The sequence below is a fragment of the Cariama cristata genome, unplaced genomic scaffold (genome assembly GCF_000690535.1).
Source record: "Cariama cristata isolate BGI_N322 unplaced genomic scaffold, ASM69053v1 scaffold2578, whole genome shotgun sequence".
Taxonomy (NCBI): Eukaryota; Metazoa; Chordata; class Aves; order Cariamiformes; family Cariamidae; genus Cariama; species Cariama cristata.
In genome coordinates, this window is record NW_009629264.1 from 27,803 (window position 1) to 46,605 (window position 18,803).

General features: G+C 43.1%; 1 protein-coding gene across 1 annotated transcript in view; it reads left to right on the forward strand.

The window, feature by feature from the left end:
• Positions 1 to 3,016: 3,016 nt before the first annotated feature.
• Positions 3,017 to 18,803, forward strand: part of LOC104165446 (protein Niban-like) — a gene marked incomplete at both ends in the record, with an annotated part of 36,290 nt that continues 20,503 nt past the window's right edge. Inside the window, 4 exons of the mRNA XM_009705087.1 lie at positions 3,017 to 3,147; positions 4,554 to 4,685; positions 5,382 to 5,496; positions 6,995 to 7,162. Of these exons, the coding sequence (XP_009703389.1) occupies positions 3,017 to 3,147; positions 4,554 to 4,685; positions 5,382 to 5,496; positions 6,995 to 7,162 (546 nt within the window). The remainder of the gene's footprint in view (positions 3,148 to 4,553; positions 4,686 to 5,381; positions 5,497 to 6,994; positions 7,163 to 18,803) is intronic.

The following is an 18,803-nucleotide window of genomic DNA, read 5'->3' on the forward strand; positions in this document are numbered from 1 at the left end:
AATCTCTCCAAAAAACACTCTTCTAATTTTAAGAGGGGGTAGTATTTTTAATGCAGAGATTCTTTGCAACAAGTAGTGCAAAGACTGGCATAAACAGCCTGAAAAATTTGCTCCTCAATTCATGTTTTGGTTGATTGTAAATATAGCCTGCACATAAAAATTACATTGGTGTCATATTTCTCACTTATATATATTATGAATTGTATAGATCCTTTCTTTTTGGTCATCGTAATTTAAGCGGTGATCTAAGAAATGTTGACAGTGAAGAGTCACGCTTCTGAGCCGGTTTAACCATAATTGAAAAACTTTGCCAAAATTACAGGTATTTCCTGCGATTGTTGGGGTTTTTTTCCCAACGTCACAATTTTGTTCTTTGTCCCACTTCCTCCACAAATTTTTACTGCAGGATGCAGGCAGTAGTCAAGTGAGGTCCAGTGTCCCGCAGCCTTCTGTAACAGATTAAGAGGCCACTGCAAGCTGGAAAAGAAAAAGCCGTGGTGGAAAATAGGGGCAAACCCTGAGCAGGAAACTCCACCAGGGCTGGGGCCAACAACATCCCACTGCTGGCTGGGACCAGAAGAAAAAAAAAAGCTATAAAGAAGAATTTGGGAAGCTTTGTCCTTATTTGGAGAATAAGCTTATGCCTCTGCCCAAAGCAGGCTAGTTTTTAAAAGGCTGTCAGATGGGCAGGGATTTTCTGCTTCAGCAGCACTGGTATCCTGCTATTATACGCCAGCACATCCTATAATTGGTAAGTCTCAAAAAATCTGGTCTCTTAAAACTGAAGGGTTGGAGTCCAGATTTTCACCTGGTGCTGTCCCACAAGTAAATCCGTGAAAAACTTAGATACCTGAAAACTTAACCCGGCCTCCTGACATCCCTTCAGCTTTGTGTACTTTGCAAAGGCGGCAGTCGGCCGAGCCGTCTCCTCCGTGCAACCAGGGAAGGGCTCGAAGGGGCGGCAGGGTTGTAACGCGGCGCTGGTGTGTGACGGGAAAGGGGCAGGAGTGGGGCAAAAGGAGCTTTGGGTTTTGTTGAAGGCAGCGATCCCGTCGATGCTTCAGGAGGAGAAGTCTCCAGCTCACCTCTCTGAGCTGGTTACACGGGAGTAGCAGGACTGAAAGGGCATGTCAAGATTGTCCCTAAACTTCAGAGATGTGTCCAATTCTGTGCATCCAACTGAAAATAACATTGCAGAAGCAGAGGAGCTGACGTATAGCTTTTCTTTTGCGTGCACGTCCACCTAACTACAGTGATGTAAATGTAATTATCAGGAAGTTATGGAGTAATTAAGTACCGTGACTATCTGAAGTGATAAAATTACCTCTAACAGCCTGGTAATGTCCTACATTAGGAGCAAATCGAGGCTGGACCTGAAACAAGCACCTTACAAAATCTTTTGCCATCGCCCATCTCTGCAAACTCCTTAGCAAACTGGCTGTTTTTCCATGCCAGTCTCAGCCACACATACTTGGGTTTTTTAAATGGAAATAAGGTAGCCAGACGTGGGAAATTTTGGACCGTAGCATCTTATACACTATAGCATCCTGTGCACTTTCTCCCATAAAATCCCATGTGCTTATTCTGGTAATGATCCATGTCTTTTCTCTTTCTTTAGCCGTATTTAAAATTATTTAAGATGAAAAAAAAAAAGGCATGAACATTCTGGGAACTGTGCTGACATTTAAACCCCATTTTTTGGTGAGAAATGACAATAAAATCCAGGCAGTTTTGCATGGTTACTTTAGAAGGACTATGCTTATATGTTTGCAACAGCAAATTTCATCATAGCTGCTGCAGCCTCACAGCCCGTTGTATAACATACAGAAACATCATGAAAACGCCCAGTGAATTGCTGGTAGGTGGCTGGGAGGAGTTTGTCAGTCCAGGAACGTCATTATAGGATGCAGGTGGTTCAGCTTTTTCAGGACTCTGGAGGTCATGGTGCTTCTTGCTGGTTCCCCTGTTTGGCCCTTCAGGAGTGCTGAATGCCAGTCCTGGTTTAGGAGACCATCCGTATCAAGGTTTCAAGAAATCTCAGTTTGGGAGCCTAACATTTTTTTGGTCTTATACAGAAAATTTGATACTTTTTTTTCCCCAAACAGAATAAAATAAAATTTTGAAAGCATCAAAATTTCTTGAGGTGTGAAATTACATTTCTGTGTTGTATGCTCAGAAAAAAAAAGCCTTTATCATGAGGCTCCTGAATACAAAGAAGAAAGGGATCTCTCCGGTATCCCAGACGACCGGGATGCTATCTAGATCATAGTCCAAGTTTTGGGTTTTGTATTGCAGCAGACTTTTTGAGTCACATATATGCATGTGGCTTTAACTTTTAGCTTTGCTTCTCTGTCGGTAAAGCATTATTATTTCTTGGATAGGATTAAAGAGTTAATTGCTTGTAAATGGCTTTTAAGATTCTCAGAAATGAGACTGTCAATGTGTTTATTGCTGTTATTGCTACTGATGAAATCTTGATCATAGCAAGACAATACAAGATCAGTGTTTATTGCAGCATGACTCAGTATCTGTTTGCATTAAAACAGAGAAGAGACTGCGGTGCCCAAGCCTAGAAAACATCCTTTGCAGGAGCTTTAAAATCTCACTAGGTGATAAAACTGGCTAATACAGCTAAACACTAGCCAGTATCACTTGTCTGTATGTTTCTTTGAAAACCTTATCAGCACTCGAACACTCATGGCTCTGTGGCACTATGTCCCAGGGAGAGGCAGATAGCATCTTCTCTTAGAGAAATGGGTTTGGGGTATGTTTTGCCCACTCTTAGAAGGAAAAACCACATCCAAACCCCAATGTTTTCCTGGACAAATTCCCTCTGCGCTTGGTTATGACAACAGCTGAATGCATCTCCGAGGGTTTCCTGATCTGCTGTGCAGCAAGGGGCCATTGGTACGCTTGTGCAATATTTTGGGTCGCCGGTGATAACTGCCTTGGTTCTGCATTACAGTTTCTGAACTCACGTATGTTAAATACAATTAAATCTCTGTTTCTGCTTCAGGAAAAACAGAGGCCGTCATCAAAAACTTCAGCCCACACTACAGACGCCAGTACGCGGTGGCTTTCTGCAAGCACGTGCAGGATGAGCTGGAGCAGCACCGGGATTCCCAGTCTCGGTTCCTGAAAACCAAGGTAGAAGGACCCGTAAGCCCTTCCCCATCCGCAAGCTGCCATAGAGCTCTACTCTCCTGCGTGAAATAATTAACGCGTTAACTGTTTAAATCACACATTTAGTAGTCATAATGTATCGAAAACATGAGCTGGAAGTCTATCAGGCACTGACCAGGCTTGGTTTTCTTGTTTTTCCCAGTGTTGAATGCCCTCCAGTACAAGTACAGACACTCAAAGCTTCTAAAAATCAAACCCAAAGTATTTCTAAAGTTATTTAAATGTTTCTATATATACAAGCACAGCACAGAAGTGTTCTGTCAGCTTCTTATATTGGATAATTGAATACATAATAAATATGGATCTAGGACATTTTACCTGTACTTTCTTATATATAACTCAAGTGTATACAGTAGATTTGCAAGTGCAGATGTTGGATTTGGTTCAGCTAGGTTATAGGTGGAAAAGTTGCATTTGGGTGCAGGTTTAAAGTTTATTTTTTAAAATACATCTTTGTTTCGGTCTTATTTGGTTGTCTCATCATAGCGTGAGAAGAACCATGACAGAAGGTTCTGGTGCAAAGTATGCATTTCATCAAGGTAGAGCTGGACACTTGGACAAAACTAGTTGCTTAAAAATTGCCAGATTTTGCAAGAATCTAGGGGCAGAGATCATACATTCAGGGCAGAAATTTATGTAGGAAACTTAACCCTTTCAGCCATGGCTACAGGGTTCCATAAAGAAGGAGGCAATAATCCCCTCTGTGAAGTGAACTTTGGAGAGCTGGTTTTCATTAGAGGAGGAGAGACTGAAAGAGAGACAAAAGTGTCTTTATTAGAGGAAAGTGCAGAGAACCAGCCTTCAGTATTGAGAAGATACAAATCTAATTTTTCGACCATATTGGAAATCAGGGGTTTCCAATGCCCTTGAAATAAGTAGGGTAAAGCACTGGGGTGGGATGTAAAAAGTGGGATAATAGAAGAGCTGTGTCTTTCAGAAAGATGCGTATCAGTTACAAGAGCACAGGTGCAAAAGTGTTACAATGAAACGGGAAATAATTTACTGTTTTATAATAAAACTCTTCACTGCATCAGTGAAATGTTTTTAGTACGTAGTGGAAAATGGGAGATGGTGAACTACAAGTCATCTTGCATTCAGTATGCCAACGGGAAAGGTAAATAAGAACGTCTCTGTCTCAGAAATCTGGAAGCATTTTGGAAGGCAGAGCTCTTCTGCTCCCTCCTCACCTCAGGCTACAAGAATTTGATTGTGTGTGTAGTATCTGCCTGAATCAGAGAGATATTTATGACTCCAAATTGCATTTGACGACTCAAAAGCCCTCGTAGCAACCTTATGGAAATGTAGAAATAAACGCTTCAAAATGGTCAGCAGTCAAGAGTAATTTCAAATCTCAAAAATTGCCTTTGTAGCCCCCAGTGGAAGCGGGGATGGTCTTATACGAAGCAGAGCTGTTGCATTTTGCCGAGGATCTGAAGAAGTGGAAGGATAGATACGTTGTTATCAAAAACGACTACAGAGTGGATTGCTTTGAGACTAAAGAGGTAAATGCTTCTTCCTCTTATGTTCTTCTGTGCTCCCAAATCAACTGATATCAAGTGAATTTGCCACTGCTGCTGCCTTTCTTTTAGCAATACTAGATGAAACGCTGTCCTCAGTGAGGTGGCTCCAGCCTTGTGGAACTGGCTGGAAGCTCCACGGGGATGGCTGAGGGTACAGCCAAGCGCCTTGCCTTGGCCTTATACGTTTGCGAGAACTAGCAAATCATTTTGACAGCGCTTTGAACCGTGCTTTGCCTATCACAGAACGCTTCTTATCAGTATGTCATTATTATACATCCCCATGCTTCTGCAGTTGGATTTTAAGTAGCAAGTTTTGGGTGGCTTCAAGTTGACTACAGTGAAGCTTTTTGTTTGGCAGCTGCCGTAGTCAGACTAGTCCTGGCTGACAAATTAAACAAACAGGGCTTAGAAGAAAATCACGTCCTTTTCCCCTCCCTTCTCTCCCTGACTCTTCCCCACACCTGATAAGCACTGAGAGGACATTTTTAAATATGTTTTTTACATTTAACCATGGTTTAGATTTGTCATGTCTAGGGAATTTATCCAAAATTCAGTCTGACAAAAAACCTTTGCCTTTGGGGAATACGCCTATGCATTAGCTTTATCAGTGAGCTGTGTATTTTAATGTTTTCCCTCTCCTTAAATCTCCATTTGACTCCCTCTCTCTTGACCTTCCAGGCCTACCAGAAAGGAGCCAGCCCGAAATATCATGTTCTTCCTGCAGGAGGCAAAGTACTAACTTCAGAAGAAGATTACAATTTACTGTCTGATAAACATTTTCCAGATCCTGTTGGTAAGCCCTGCTCAAAGCTGAACTGCCAAACCCCAGGCTCTGTTCCTTAGGCAGACCTCTTCTGGGTAGGCTTTCAGGCTAGTCTTTAAAACCAGGCAACAAAAGGTGCACACAGCCCTTTTTCTAAGTCAAAGCACAGCTCCAGAGTGGACGTACACAGAAGATGCTATAAGCTAACGTTCAGAGAAATGCTGGCTCCCTTTTTTTTTGCAGCATCCCGGCACAAAGCCACTGGAAGCTGTGCAGAAGCAGGGCAGGAACCACACCACCATTGTTCCCGGGCTTTGTTAATATTCTTGATTTATTAGTTTCCATTTTTAGATGCCAGCTGCCTGTGTTGACTCACAGTTGTTAATGAGTCCCACAGAGAGGGCAGGAAGGTTGCTGCTGCTGAATTTGTTGTTTCTGCGATGGGAACTGCTGTGGTCCTGCTTGCCCCGCCTCCACGAAGACGGAGAAAATTCAGGCTTTAAGGGAGCGGATCTCGTGTTGCAGAGTCAGATTTGGAAAATGGGATGCCACATAAGGAAAGGGATAAGGGCAATGTGTAGACAAATATTTTTTTTTTTTTAAGTCTTGTCTCATACCACTTCAAGCTATGACTTTTGGGAGGTGTCCCCCTTACACCCCTTTCCCAAGGCATAGGGTGTTCAGAGGGTAGCATGGAGGTGTCCTCTGTGTGTCACCACAGCTCCACAGGAGTTGGGCTTGAGCGACGTGGAGCAGCCCAGGGCCACTTGTGGGCTACTCCTGGCTCTCCCTTCACAAAGAGTGGCTCTGTTAGTCTTTTATGGCCCTTGTCCCCTTCTGTGCGACACTGAAGACCATCCGAGATGAACCTCTTGTGGGTGGGCTCTCGATGCAAGGCTCTGAGACAAGATTGGGTTTGGTCATCCATAAACGGTGTTGTACAGCATCCCCTGTGCACAGTGACTCAGGGCAGGTGGGAACTGGAGACAGTTAATGCTTTCTTTGCTTCACCTTCAAGGGCTTGAAGTGACAGTTCATAAGGCCATCTTGCAGTTGTGCTTGGAAGCTCTGGGGACAGGGAAACTGCCGCTGTTCCTACAGTTCATTTCTGTATGGAAGACTGTATGGTCCTATGTGGTCTCCATGTGGAAGAGACCAGAGCTGCCCACTAACTTACTTATTTGCCATGAAAACCTTTTCCCTAGCAGCTACAATCCAGTGAAATAGTTTCTTTGAAATTCTACCAAAAATATCTACTTTACGGCCTTCTTGAATACAAAACAAGAGGACATCAAGTTGCTGTGGTATAACGTAGAGGGGCGGTTGGTGCCTGCTGAGTTTGCCCATCCCAGCCGTGATCCCTCTGCATTCTGTGACCAGTCGCTTACGTCAAGAAGGAGGCTTGCTTTTTTGATGTCTCATGCTTCCCTGCTAGCAAAGGTCTGTTCTCTCTGTTACAGCAGAGGAAAAGAGCCAAACCCCTCAAGAAATCTGCAGATTTCAATTGGAAATGTGTTTTTTTGTGTAGGGTCGAGTGAGAAGGAGGTCGCTCAAGCCTTCGTTCAGCTGCCAAGGGAGTTCCCGGTTTACCTGTGGCAGCCCTTTGCCCGGCACAGCTACTATTGCTTCTCGGAACCAGAAGCTCAGAGGCAATTCAGCGCCGTGCTGGGGGACTGCGTGAGACACTCAAACCACGGTGAGTGCAGAAAGGGCCTCTTCCTGTACGTCATTCACCTTGGTAAAGATTTAAATAGCTATTATAGTAAAAAAGGCTATAGAAAAATGCCAGTCGCTTATGAAAGATGCTTGACTTTCAGTACCGTGAGGAATGCATTAACGTACCCTTTCTTGCTTTGCTGGGAGTGAAGTTAGGTGGAATTTGAGCTGCAGTGTAGTAAGCTTGAGTAGAAAACATGCAAATTGCTTTGAAAGTGGTGTTCCCCTCTCTGTCAGCTCATCTAAATCCAGTATCATGATACAAACCCATAAGAAATGTTTACTAAATATGGCATGGCAAACTCTCACCTGTGTTTGCAAACTTGACAAATGCATCCTAGATATAGTAGACCAGGTTTGTATGACATGGATGGAATGTGGTCTCCCAGTACATTTCTGTAATGTTATACATACATCACCAATGGTCACACATTTGGTGTTTTCTGTGGGTGCTTAGATGGCAGCTCGAGCTCCCAGCCATGGTTAAGCCTTGTAGCTAGGACATTAATGGTGTGTAAGACACAGTATTGATTATTTGCACAAGGATGAATTTTAAATCTTACTTTCTGAGTATGTTAGACCAAAAAACTTAAAAAAAACAACTTGTGACTTGCTAGGGTGATAAAAACAACCTTGCTCCCATGAGATTGGAAGACCATTTATGGGTTGGATCCTTCAGAAAAAGAAACACTTTTCTGTTTTTCAGATTACTTTTCTCTTTTTCCATCAAGCTGACCTGATTCCCCCACTGGTGTCCAGGCCTTTCCATGCCTTTCGTGTCGCTTTCGAGTCCCATCTCTGGGACTGTTGACAACCTGGAGTTGTTTAGCCTGGAGAAGAGGAGGCTGAGGGGAAACTTTATCGCTCTCTACAACGACCTGAAAGGAGGTTGTAGCAAAGTTGGGGTTGGCCTCTTCTCCCAAGTAGCCAGTGATAGGACGAGAGGAAATGGCCTCAAGTTGTGCCAGGGGAGGTTTAGATTGGATGTTAGGAAGAATTCCTTCACCCAAAGGATTGTCAAGCATTGGAACAGGCTGCCCAGGGAGGTGGTGGAGTCACCATCCCCAGAGGCATGTAAAAGACGTGTAGGTGTGGTGCTTATGGACATGGTATAGTGGTGATCTTGGCCATGCTAGGTTAACGGTTGGACTTGATGATCTTAAAGATCCTTTCCAACCTAAAAGATTCTGTGGTTGTTTGGTTCTCCTCTGGCTGCCCTTGGTGGGAGATGGGAACACTGAGGAACTTCTCCAGCAATCTCAGCTACTTGGGCCTGAAGCCTGTGCTTGTAGATAAATGAATTGAGAGTGCAGCACGTGAACAGTCCCTTTTACTTACAGAATTGGCTCCCAATGTACTTTTTTTAGTTGTCACTTTTGTCTGCTGGACATCAGCTTCACCCCATTACCCTCAGACAGCTGTCTCACACTGTCCTCCCCTGATCCTTCTCAACTTCTGTCTCTTTTCCCTTGTCTCCACTGCCAAAGGCAGTCCTGGTCTCCTTTAGGACTCCACTCCCATGATGAAAACACACAGTACTGTATTTCTAGGCAGCTTCCTAAGATGTGCGGTTATTTGCGTGGTGCTTGGTGATGGTTGGTGGCAGATGCCGGTTTCTCGGTCCCCATGCTAACCAGGTGCTGTACGCTCCCCTGACACTCAGTGGTCCCCTTCTCCAGCTCATTTCCAAGCCATGCCGAAGGTGGTGAGACGCAGTGTGCCCATCTAGCTCTGAGTGTCTCGTACAAACCAGAGGAAGCAGCTCCACTGCAAAGCTATTGAGGTTTGGAGAAGCTGACAGCTAAAACACCCTGGCAGACAAATAACCAGTCACGGGGACTATAAAGACGTAGGTTGGAGGCATCAGTCTAGAAGGAACGCACTTTCACTTGGCACTTCCAAATAGCTTGAGTCTCAATAAATATTCTCTATATAGCTGCCAGAGGAACGCAAATTCCTGTACCTTGCCTGAGGGCAAAGCCCGCCTCTATGATTTTCAGTTCTGATTAGCCTGGTTTTAGCTGCAGCGGTCATACAGTGTGAAAGTGCTCCGGGCTTTGGAAAGCCACTCCTTTGCTCCTCACTGAGGTTTGGTTAGGAGATAGGGATACAATCAAGTTTTCCTGGCACGATCAGTCCTCCATGACTTGAAGCGTGTTCGTTAGGTTTGGGGTTTTTCATTTCTCGCTTCTGAAGCAAGTGTGACAGGCTTGACAAAGCTTTTGGCAGCTTTCTTTTTTCTTAAAGTTCAGCGCATCACTCTAGGGGCCAATTCTGAATTGGCAGAAGCTGGGACTAGATGAGCTAATAGGTCTTTTCCATCTCCAGTGCCTGCGAGTCTGTGTTTTATTATATTTCATATGGCTCAGCTATTGCTCATTTACACATCTGTTCCAGGATTTATCCCTCGCAGCTTTTTCTGGGGTCAAGTTTTTATCTGAGAGAAGACGCTTAGTGACACCAGAGTGCCTTCATCAGGGCTCATCCTTTCTGTCACATTATTTCTGCTCAACAGATTGATTAGTAAATAAAGACAGTCTGGATTAAGACCTACTGTTACACTGGTAAAAGTGAACAGGTTTTTACAGCTAGGGAAATGGGAGCCCATATTTTCTGTATTTCTTGGAGTTATACCATCTCCTAGAAACCTAGGTGTTGCAAGCGAAAAAATTGTCACTGATGAGCACCCCGGTAACCTTAACTCTGCCCTTGGAGTAAACGTCTTCAGTGTTTTTTTTTAAAGAACTTCATATTGATTTATAGTGATTCTCACAGAACTGAAAGGTGTTACTTTATTAATACTTTTTAAAGCCTTATTTGCAAACAATTCTACCTACAAAAAGCAGGTATCTGAACAATCTGGCAAAGTTATAGGCAGGTGCAGCAATACAATAGGTAATAAGGCTCGCGATATGAAAATCGGCTGTGCTCTTTTATTAAAAAAAAATGAAAAGAGAGAAAAAATGTGAAAAATCCTTCGAGTTTGACTGTGGAATATAATTTAGTGGGATAAGGAGCACGGGCCAAGGCAGCGCTCACCGCACCTCTTCTCAAAAGTGCCGAGTTAACTTTTGCCAGGGCACATTTGGCAAGGGCAGGAGAAAGACAGATGTAATGTCTGATCAGAAGTTGCCTTTCTGTCTTTTCTATAGTCTACCACTTCTAGAAAGGAATGTATCGCACTGGGCTTTAGCCAAAAACTTGGAGGAGTTTTTGGTTAAAGTCTGTTTTCTCCCAGGAAGCAGAATTGTATACTGTCTCTAACTGAGCAGAAAACTGGAGTGAATCAGCGTGTGGTCTTGCGATGGGAGCCGCCCTGGCATTCGGCTATTTCCTCCCTTTAGAGTCCCTCTGTTACACATAACCAGTCCAGCCTGTGTTTCTGGGTTTTCTGGTCAGAACTCATGGTCAGGAGAGTAATTACAAAAGCCTTTGGGTTTAGTGATCACCTCTTGTAAATATGATTCAGATGTACGGATTGCAGGTTCTCTCCCCCCCGAATTTTCCTATTGTGTTTCTCCTCTATACTAACAGATAAGGGTTTGCAGTTCGAGGGGACAATGTTTTCCTTCGTTATCAACGGAATATGTAGATCTTTTGCAACCTTCTTGAGTACAGTTCAAATAAATCATATCTAAAACCTTTTAAATGAGCTTAAGCCAATCAGGATGTGACTGGTCATGGCTTTAAAAATATTCTAGCACAACCGGCCATGTACCCTGAGATTCTCTGAATTACCCTCACTCTGAAAGGTGATTGAGTGATTAATCTGTGTACAGAAATCATCCCACTTCAGGGATTCATCTGAGCAGCTCCTGCTTGGTGCTTTGCAAGTTGGCTTTCGTGATGCCTCAGGATTTGGGGAGGGGATCAAATACTTTTTGGGTTTTAGGCTGTGAGGTCGATGTGATTAAGGGCTAATTAATGATAACACAAGTGCCCAGAGAGCAGCAGAGGAACTCCGACAAACTGATGGGTGCAGAGGGGACCCCGACCTGGCTGCCCTGGTGCTGAAAGGAGGGGGCTCAGCTCACGGTCCCACTGTGAAACCCACCCGGGTGGGCCACTAGCGTCTCTCCATGACCGCCTGGCAGTCTGCAGGGCTGTCGTTGCATGAGCAGGTGTGGGACTCAGTATGGGATGGAGGGGAAAGGCATTTGCAGATTGTGTAAAGCGTGTTATGGGATGTTTTCCAGGAGACTGTCGGAATATGCGAGATTTATTAGGGGATATTTCGAGGGAGGACCAAAAGCGGGAAAATGAAAGGGTCAAAGTGGATTGGAGAGGAACAAGTGTGGGATAACAGAGGGAAAAAGGGGATAAATGGGATCAGTTAGGGGTAAATGGGAGGCTGGTCAGTATGCTGTGCCACACTTTGTCACCAAGGTCTGTCCTGTCTTCTTACTAAACATCACTTCTGTTTTCCAGGGTGAGGGTGCTCTCCAATGTGGGTGTTGGGGTCCTAAGTGCCAGCAAGTAGAGAATGAGCCATGGGGTCATGGGGACTCCGGAGTTTTGAGGTACCAGCACCTGGAGAGATGTGTGTGAGAGCTCCCCGTGCCAGCAATGGAGAAGGGACCACAGGGCACAGGGGCCCAGAGGTGCAGGGCCATCTTCTGCTTTCCTAACGAGCTTCCACCAGCTGTGCGTGAACATAGGCTTCACTCATTAGCAAACTTCAATCTGGACTATCTGGCAAGTAGGAGAGGAGATATGGGAGCCAGTGACCAGAGACACCATAGGACTGGGACCACTACCAGAGGGACCATAGGTCTGAGCCAGCTACCGAAGAGACACGAGAGTCTGAAAGTTTCTGTTGGGGGGAACATAGGCCCCATATCAGTGTGAGGAGGTGCAGAAGGATGTAATGAGAGCTGCAGCTATTGGGCTACCAGATTTGGCAACTCTAACATAAGCCATACTTGCATTTATGTCCCTTTTCTGGCTGAGTTCATGTCAAATATATTTCAAAATTGCTTTTTACCATTCAGTGTATGACCCTTCTCTTGTGAAAATTAACGACTGTGTAACTGTGCTTCCAGGAAAAAACCGATGACTGTAAATGTGCATACTCAGTACAGAGATGCTTCTAGCTGATCTTGGCCGTTATCTCAAAAGCTCCATCAGAAACCTTCCCTCCCTCCAAACTGTCTGTTCTTTGCCAACAGCTTTGTAATTAAGGACTTCAGTGGGCTGCATTAAAGAACATTGTGAGCAGCTCTAAAATGCCACGATTCATTACCCATTGAATTCATTACCTAGGCATAGGATATAAAACATTATAACGGGTGTATTTGCTGATTTCAAAGCTTTTTGGCTTTGATCAATGAGTATGATAAATGAAAGGGTGAGTTAAATTGGTTAAGTGACATAAGTGTGCATATAGGCAGATAACGTTGAGGGAAGGTCTCTAGATCTATGACACAGGTCAGCCAAAAAATCTTCTTTTGCAGAAGAACAAGAAGCCAACAGACACAGAAGAGTCAATAGTAAAATATGGTGGTGTAGAGTAATACGACCTAGTGGTGGCTCTTGATGAAGATAATTCCACATACAGGGAAGAATGTACAGTCCTCTGGGTACACCATTAAATTTTCAATGCTGGCTGTGCTAGTCTGTTCCTTATGCTGTAGGACAGGGCAGTGATGTAGCCAGGGCAATTGTGTAGCCTTTTTTTCCCAGGGCAATTATGTAGCCTTCACTGTTTTAGTAAAACTCAAAAAGAAATGTTTCAAATGACAAATCTGTCAAGACAGAAGATAGCTGTTGTAAAAAATGCAGTTTCAAGGATTACTGGAGAACTCTTGCTTTCTGATCTGACCTCAGCTGGGGCGCATTTACAGTGTGCTAAATGTGGCCTTATAATAATAATATTATGGTATTGTTGACCACATTAGAATTTTTTATATCTAAAGATCCTACATTACATCATTACATAAAATGTATTGCTATATTTGTTTCAGTTTTGATGATTCATAATTAATTCAGGAGAATAACAGCATGTGACAAAAAAATGTATATCCTAATACCACTTTCATATCAGCTTCCTGACAGAAGGGGCAGCAAGAAGGATAATTTTCTGCGCATAATATTATTTTTTAACTTTTCCTCCCGAAGTTTTGCCTCAGTTGAGTTTTTCTTAGGTCAATAGGTTGGAGCTGCTGGCTGTTCCCTGTTACTTCCAGGGAGCCTGTTCTTCTCAAACATCTGTGGTGGTCAGACCTTTATCAGTGTAGGATTTTATGTAATACTTAGTTTTAAAAACTTCTCAGTTTTTTAAAGAAGCTGTGCTTGAGTTGAAGCAGTGTGTGGAAGGAAGTGGCTTCATTTTTTAACTCCAATTTCCTAAACCGCTCCTCCCAGTTCAGATCTGGGCTGTAGCATGTGATTCATTGGCTTGCCTTTGTCTTCATGATCCCTCCACTTTCATCTACAACTTGGGCTTATCCTGGTGCCCTTTCCATCCCTGTTTTCTTAGTGAAATGGTAAGAACTGCACACCTCAAATTTTGGGGGAAATTTGCTGCTGAAATGGCCACCTAACCCCCGGTGGGGAAGCACTGTCAGTCCCAGAATGGCAACAAAGAGGGAAATGCTCAAAATATTCACAGTGCTCTAATATTTCTCATTCTCCAGTTTTTAATCCTTTACGTTTGTATGCCCTGGAAATCAGACTGAAGTTTCTTCCAAATGCTTATTTAATTTTTTGTTATTTCAGGAGGTTTTCTCGTTTCCTATATGAGGTTACCAGCTTTTGTGTTTCACTTAGTATTTGCTGTTAAAAGTGAAGAAGCCTGACCACTTGATGCTGGGATAGAGGGAAGTCTGCTCGATGAGAAGGAAAATACAAGTAGCTAATTTTGGGAGACGTGGAGTTTCACTTCATGAATTTTTTTTATTTTATCTGATTTGATTTCACATCCTGATCTTGATGATCACCCTCATGACACAGGAAGCTAACGGACTTTCAACCATATCCTGTCATCTCCAATTTCACCATAACAGAAAAAAATTAGAGAAATAAATAACATTAAAGAAGTACAATAAAGAAACACATTAGGCAAGAGAGAAATACAAAAGGTACTTTTAAGCTCACGCAGGGCATTCTGTCACAGCTTGGCTATGTCAAGACAACTAGGATGGCTTCAGATTTTTTTCCTGCATCTCTGGCTTTTAGGGTTGCCATTAGCTGTGTCTACATTTCCTTTTTCAACTCTCAGTTTAGCTGGCAGGTGTTTTTCTCACAATTATTTCTAGCTTTCCTATGTTACATGTATATTGTACATGTAGGGCTTACCAGCTCTTGGACTATAATTCAAAATAATTACTGCAGCGTTGATAAATGTTGAGAAGATGACATTAAATATTTAGGCTGAAGGATATATCTCTCCATATGCAGAGCAAAGCAGCTGTCATGAGTCCAAATAGGACTTTGGAAAGATTTCTGAGTCTTCGTGTTGCAAACAGGGTGGCTTTTCTTAGCCAGAGAGGGCAGCTGGAGAGAAGGATTTTCTTGTTGCCTTTTTCAGATGACGTGTGGAAGGACCAATTAAAGTAGAGCTGAGGAGGAAATTGCCTTTTTAACATTAAAGAAAAATGTCCTTCTGCACTGGGTTGAAAGCAAGACCTTTCTGAAGGTTTGCATGGTAATTTGGGGTGGGAGAAGGTACGAATGGAGACGGGGTATTCAGGCCTTCACCTGCCTGACTCAAACCTGGGACTTGTGCCTTGGCTCCTCTCACTGCAGCTGCTGCACCTTGATTAATTAAATCACTTTATGGTTAATAAGATCAGATCTCCTGTGATCCACATGAGTGGCTGAGACCATGGCTGGTCTTTCCCCAGCCAGATGTCTGAGGTCCAAATGGACTTTTGAAAACTGATGTGTAAACTTTCATAGAAATGTTAATGCTGTCATAACATTCAAAACCATTTTGCTATAACTAACTTTGATGAGGCTTGTGGGGGGCTATGAAACTCGTGAAATGTTTTAGGACACAAATTAGAAAATTTTTGCATGACTTCGAATGTTTTGCTTAAAATAAGACTATTTTTCCTCTCTCCGGCATGTTTTTGCTCTACAACGTCAGTTCTTTTAATCAATGTGGCTTTTGCTCTTCCGGTAAGCCTGCTTGCCTGTACTGTAGTTAAGATTTTCAGTCTGTAGGAGTTACATTCATTCTGAAACACCAAGATGATTAACGTGCTAAAATCCTAATTGCAATTACACCCTTCCTACCTCTCTCACCTCCACGCCTTAGACTGATTCTCCTTTTCTTATATATTATCAAGTGTGGGGTGGTGCAGAAGAGCCACTACCTTGTGCCCACCGCCCGAGCCTGTTTTAGGAACCGTGAAGATAACTCATTTGTGCAGGTGGAAAATTGTATTCAGGCTCCAGCTTCAAAGTTTAGCAGCAGCAGGAAAATTCTCACCTGCACCAGGAGTACGGTAGCTGGTTTGGAAAGCACTTGGAAATTGTCGGAGATCAATGACATTGTGATTCTTTGTGTGTATTTATACAGGGCACTCATGTTTTAGACTATGAAACATAAAGCTGCTGGTCCGAGCAGAGGAAAGTTCCTTGTAATCTGTCGTGTGCTGCTTTGAACAGCTTTAATACAGGCATTGTGTGCTGCAAAGCAACTAGGTAAACTCGCTGAATGTTGGTTTGATGGTCTCGGAGGGAACTTCTGCTGCAAAACTTTATTTGCTATAAATACAGCATATTATTGCAGGGTTGTATCCTGTTTGGAAATGACCTCATCTGGCTTCTGTTAGTGGTTAGCAGCTTCATACCACATGATCTATGAATAATGTGATAGTACATTGCTCTCAGGAAAACATCAGAGCTGTGAGGTTGGTGCTTCTCAGACCCAGGGCGTTGTACTTCACTTCGTTCTCAATTTGGATAATAATATGACAGGACTCCATTTTGTAAAAGTAAACGGTGTGTCCTTTTATTCAGATGATCATTTCCAGAGGTGTTCTAGCTGTGTTACAAGCCCTGGGCAGGGCCTGAGGTCCAGTTCTCGAGCTCTCCTCATCTCCCCAGGTTCAAGCAGATGGATTCACTCTTATTTTCTTAGCTGCCGTCCCCTTTGGGTTGGGACCATTTGCTTATTTTTTGGAGACAGAAATTTTCGGAACTTTAGTTTTTGGAGTTGATGGCTGTGGCCTTTCTTAGCAACTTTCTGTAATATCTTACAAGCAACAGCTCTTAAAATGTGCTGGGAACTCAGGCAGTCGCTTTTTGCCATGTGATAACATGATGGGATGGTCTTGTCCTCTCTTAGCTATTCTCTGTGTCCTGTCCATAATCCTCTGTGTGTTGATGATACTACTCATACACCCCACAGTAGAGAGTTGGTCATCATTAAAGAGAAACTATATGAGCAACAGACAATAATCACTGTAGTCCCTACCCACAGCAAATCAATCCCAGGCAGGTATTACCAGAAACACTAGAAAAAAATGCTGTTGCAGGAAACCTAGGCTACAAAGATCACTCTTAGAAAGGGAAATCATTCTTCATCATGCTCATTTATTTTTATTTGATAGGCATCCCCTCATTCTGGTGTTGGGAGGTTGGCAGAGTGATTCCTTAACTGCAGGAACGTCTTTTATTCCCTGATGTTCTCCAGCTGCCTTCACGTCAAATCCTTCGGCGGCTCGCAGCGTGCCATAGCTTTCTTCAAAGTGTCAGTACAAGAGATGGAAATGTCCTATGTATTTAGATGGTTAAGACACCACAGCCTTTTCTTTCAGCGGCCTCCCTCTGGTTTGGGGTTGTGTATTTTCTTTTTTTACCAGCTTTTGTTTTAAAAGAACTACATTTAAAAAAATCAATTAGAAGATTTTTTTTTTTACTAAAGAGCGTGTATAATGGAAAGCAGAGGAAAAGCAACAATCTAAATATATTTGAAAGAAACAGATGCCAAGGTGCGAGGGGGATGACTTGGAAGGATAAGAAAATTGGGAAAAATGTAATTTCCATTTCTTAGCGTGAAATCTATGCCGTTGAGGGTAGCAGTGTCCAGTGGAAATAGTAAATGGTGGAAACACCATCTTTTGAGAGTGCTAAAATCAAAGACAAGACACTTAGAACTCCGAATATTTTTCAGCCTTATCCACCTCCTACTATCTGCAGCATCACGAGAAGGAAGGCCCTTCACCAATATCTGTACAGAGATTTTTCTTGTCCCAGGAAAATGCTATGTAAGGTGATCAACAAGAAAGAGCTACAAAATAGATGTTTTGGCACTGCCTTCACCTGAGCCAGCTTTCCACCAAATAGATGAGGAAACAAGGAAATATTATTGTGAGATCACATAAAATTAAAGGCAGTTTCTACTAATTTATCATATTCCAAAAATTATCGTAAATGACATTCTCCCCATCAGTGAAAGGCCACCAAACTCAACTCCTCGGTCATCTTCATTTCCTTCCAGTGACTGTCCTCCTGCCTTCCCCACTCTTTAACCAAAGTTACTCTGTGGGTTTTGAAGATTTGAGGAGGTATTCATGGGCCCTGCTGTCTTGAAGGAGGGAACTAGAAACTGTATCAGGTTTTTAATGACTTGTGTTGGGAAGAGACGTTTGACCAAAGCTGGAGTTATTGAGGATGGTAGGCAAGAGCCGGGCAAGGCTACCTTCCTACCTATGGGCCTTTACGTGATCATCTCTCATAAACACAGCCATCATTGGATGCCAGATTGCTTTAATATCAGTTATAGTTACCTGCAGGAAGAATTCAGGGACTGTATGGAAAATAACATTTGCTGAATGCAGAATCTTTCACCAACCTGTAGGCAGCTCTCCAGCTCAGGAAGGTCTATGTAGATGTGAGTGCTGCAGGAAACAGATGAAGCCGGGGTGGATTACTTCCGAGTTTTGGTAGTCACATGATGGGTGTTCTGTCAGAATCAGCAGTTCTTTAATTAAAACCCCTGCTCTGTGAGCTCAGACTTCTGGATTCTGTTTTAACACTTGTTCATCTATGACTTTGGGCCTCAGCCTTTTGTGAAATGTCAGCCAAAAAGCTTAGATTACTCTCAGCGGTTTAACTTGCTTTGGTAAAGCACTTTGTCCACAGTCAATATACCCCTTCACTATTATTAACAAGAAAAGTAATCAATTTATTGTAAGAAAAACCCATATGGGAGAAAGACATTTACTAGATTGCAATAGGGGCACTCAGTTTGTTTTGAAGAATGACATCTTCATTTTTCACACATCATAAAACATCCTGACATTCCTTGGCTCTCCGAGCAGTTTAACGCGGTAATGCTGCTGCTGCGTCCAAAAATCAGCGAGTCCCAGTTTGCAGAATTAGCCAGAAGAGAACTGTGAACCACTGTGTGTGTCAGTAGAGCAAACCACCCCATCCGTTCTGGGAGGTGGAAAATTCTCGCTGTCTGGTTATTGCATCCGACTGAAGTCCCACCAGGAGCTGGAGAAACATTTCCCTGCTCTTCCCAAACACAAACTTTTCCATGCAGTTGCACAAGAATTACAGAAACGAGCTGTGCTGCTACTTATATGAAGACTCAACTTGTCGCCATTGCATTTGCTAAGGGGGTGAATAATACACCGTCTATCTTCAGACACCTATTGGCATTA